Source organism: Rhinopithecus bieti, unplaced genomic scaffold (assembly GCF_001698545.2).
Source record: "Rhinopithecus bieti isolate Rb0 unplaced genomic scaffold, ASM169854v2 scaffold_33444, whole genome shotgun sequence".
Taxonomy (NCBI): Eukaryota; Metazoa; Chordata; class Mammalia; order Primates; family Cercopithecidae; genus Rhinopithecus; species Rhinopithecus bieti.
Genome location: NW_016814544.1, coordinates 1,259,990 through 1,261,803, shown reverse-complemented (window position 1 = coordinate 1,261,803; position 1,814 = coordinate 1,259,990). Strand labels below are relative to the sequence as shown.

Sequence of the window (1,814 nt, the reverse complement as noted above, 5' to 3'; positions counted from 1 at the left end):
AGATCCCTCGTGAATGTCTTACTGCTCCCTCCATGGTAATGAGTGAATTCTTGCTCTGTCAGTTCACACAAGAGCTGGTTGTTTAAAGGAGGCTGGCACCTCCTGCCCTCTCTTGTGCTCCCTTTCTCGCCATGTGACAGGCCTGCTCCCCCTTCACCTTCCATCACGAGTAAAAGCCTCCTGAGTTCCTGACCAGAACAGACGCTGGTGCCATGCTTGCACAGCCTGCAGAACCAGGAGACAAAGAAATCTCTTTTCTTTATAAATTACCCAGTTTCAGATATTCCTTAATAACAACACAAAACAGATTAAAACAGTGTTCTTCCTCATTGTATCTTGCACAGAAGTAGATATGCTCAAGTAATACTGTTTGAGTGATTGCCAATTGTAAACTCTGCAGATGACACCTGGAGAACTAGCCCTTGCCAGTGGCAACCACACCCCAGTCACCAAGTTCATCTTGCAGGGATTCTCCAATTATCCAGACCTCCAGGAGCTTCTCTTCGGAGCCATCCTGCTCATCTATGCCATAACAGTGGTGGGCAACTTGGGAATGATGGCACTCATCTTCACAGACTCCCATCTCCAAAGCCCAATGTATTTCTTCCTCGGGGTCCTCTCTTTTCTTGATATTTGTTACTCTTCTGTGGTCACACCTAAGCTCTTGGTCAACTTCCTGGTCTCTGACAAGTCCATCTCTTTTGAGGGCTGTGTGGTCCAGCTCGCCTTCTTTGTAGTGCATGTGACAGCTGAGAGCTTCCTGCTGGCCTCCATGGCCTATGATCGCTTCATGGCCATCTGCCAACCCCTCCATTATGGTTCTATCATGACCAGGGGGACCTGTCTCCTGCTGATAGCTGCTTCCTATGCATTCGGTGGAGCCAACTCTGCTATCCAGACTGGAAATGTCTTTGCCCTGCCTTTCTGTGGGCCCAACCAGCTAACACACTACTACTGTGACGTACTACCCCTTCTCCACCTAGCTTGTGCCAACACAGCCACAGCAAGAGTGGTCCTCTATGTCTTTTCTGCTCTGGTCACCCTTCTGCCAGCTGCAGTCATTCTCACCTCCTACTGCTTGGTCTTGGTGGCCATTGGGAGGATGCGCTCAGTAGCAGGGAGGGAGAAGGCCCTCTCCACTTGTGCCTCCCACTTTCTGGCCATTGCTATTTTCTATGGTACCGTGGTTTTCACCTACGTTCAGCCCCATGGATCTACTAACAATACCAATGGCCAAGTAGTGTCTGTCTTCTACACCATCATAATTCCCATGCTCAATCCCTTCATCTATAGCCTCCGCAACAAGGAGGTGAAGGGCGCTCTGCAGAGGAAGCTTCAGGTCAACATCTTTCCCCGCTGAGCCCTGCAAGGTGATTTGTTGGAATGAGGAAGGTGTAACATCTTCCAAAGCACACTGTGAATTAACCTAACCAACCAAGAGCAGCCCTGGTTTTGGAGGAGATAGAAAAAGTAAAGGAGAAACAGCAAATATATCTTGTATAGACCATGACAGTTTATAAGGCAGCTTCTTACCCATTATCATATCAAATTCTCACCACCATATTGTGAGGCACCCTTTGTTACAATGATCCCGTTTTACAAATGAAAGATACATGACTCAAAAAAAAATAATTACCTAAAGTCATGCCATGAATGAGAGGATGAGTATCTAAAATCAGGGATTTCACATCACAACCAGAGATAGTTCAAGCACACCACGACCACAGTTGAGTCTCTATTGGCAGCTTATTGTTACTTCCAGGAAACATCAGACAAGGTGCAATACAGTCATTTCTGTTTTGCCACTGATTTAG

General features: G+C 47.0%; 1 protein-coding gene across 1 annotated transcript; it reads left to right on the top strand.

Moving 5' to 3' along the window:
- The first annotated feature begins 400 nt into the window (after positions 1-400).
- Positions 401-1,360, top strand: LOC108514831 (olfactory receptor 146-like). Its single transcript, XM_017851317.1, has one exon. The coding sequence runs from the start codon at positions 401-403 to the stop codon at positions 1,358-1,360; it is 960 nt and encodes a 319-aa protein (XP_017706806.1).
- Positions 1,361-1,814: the final 454 nt, after the last annotated feature.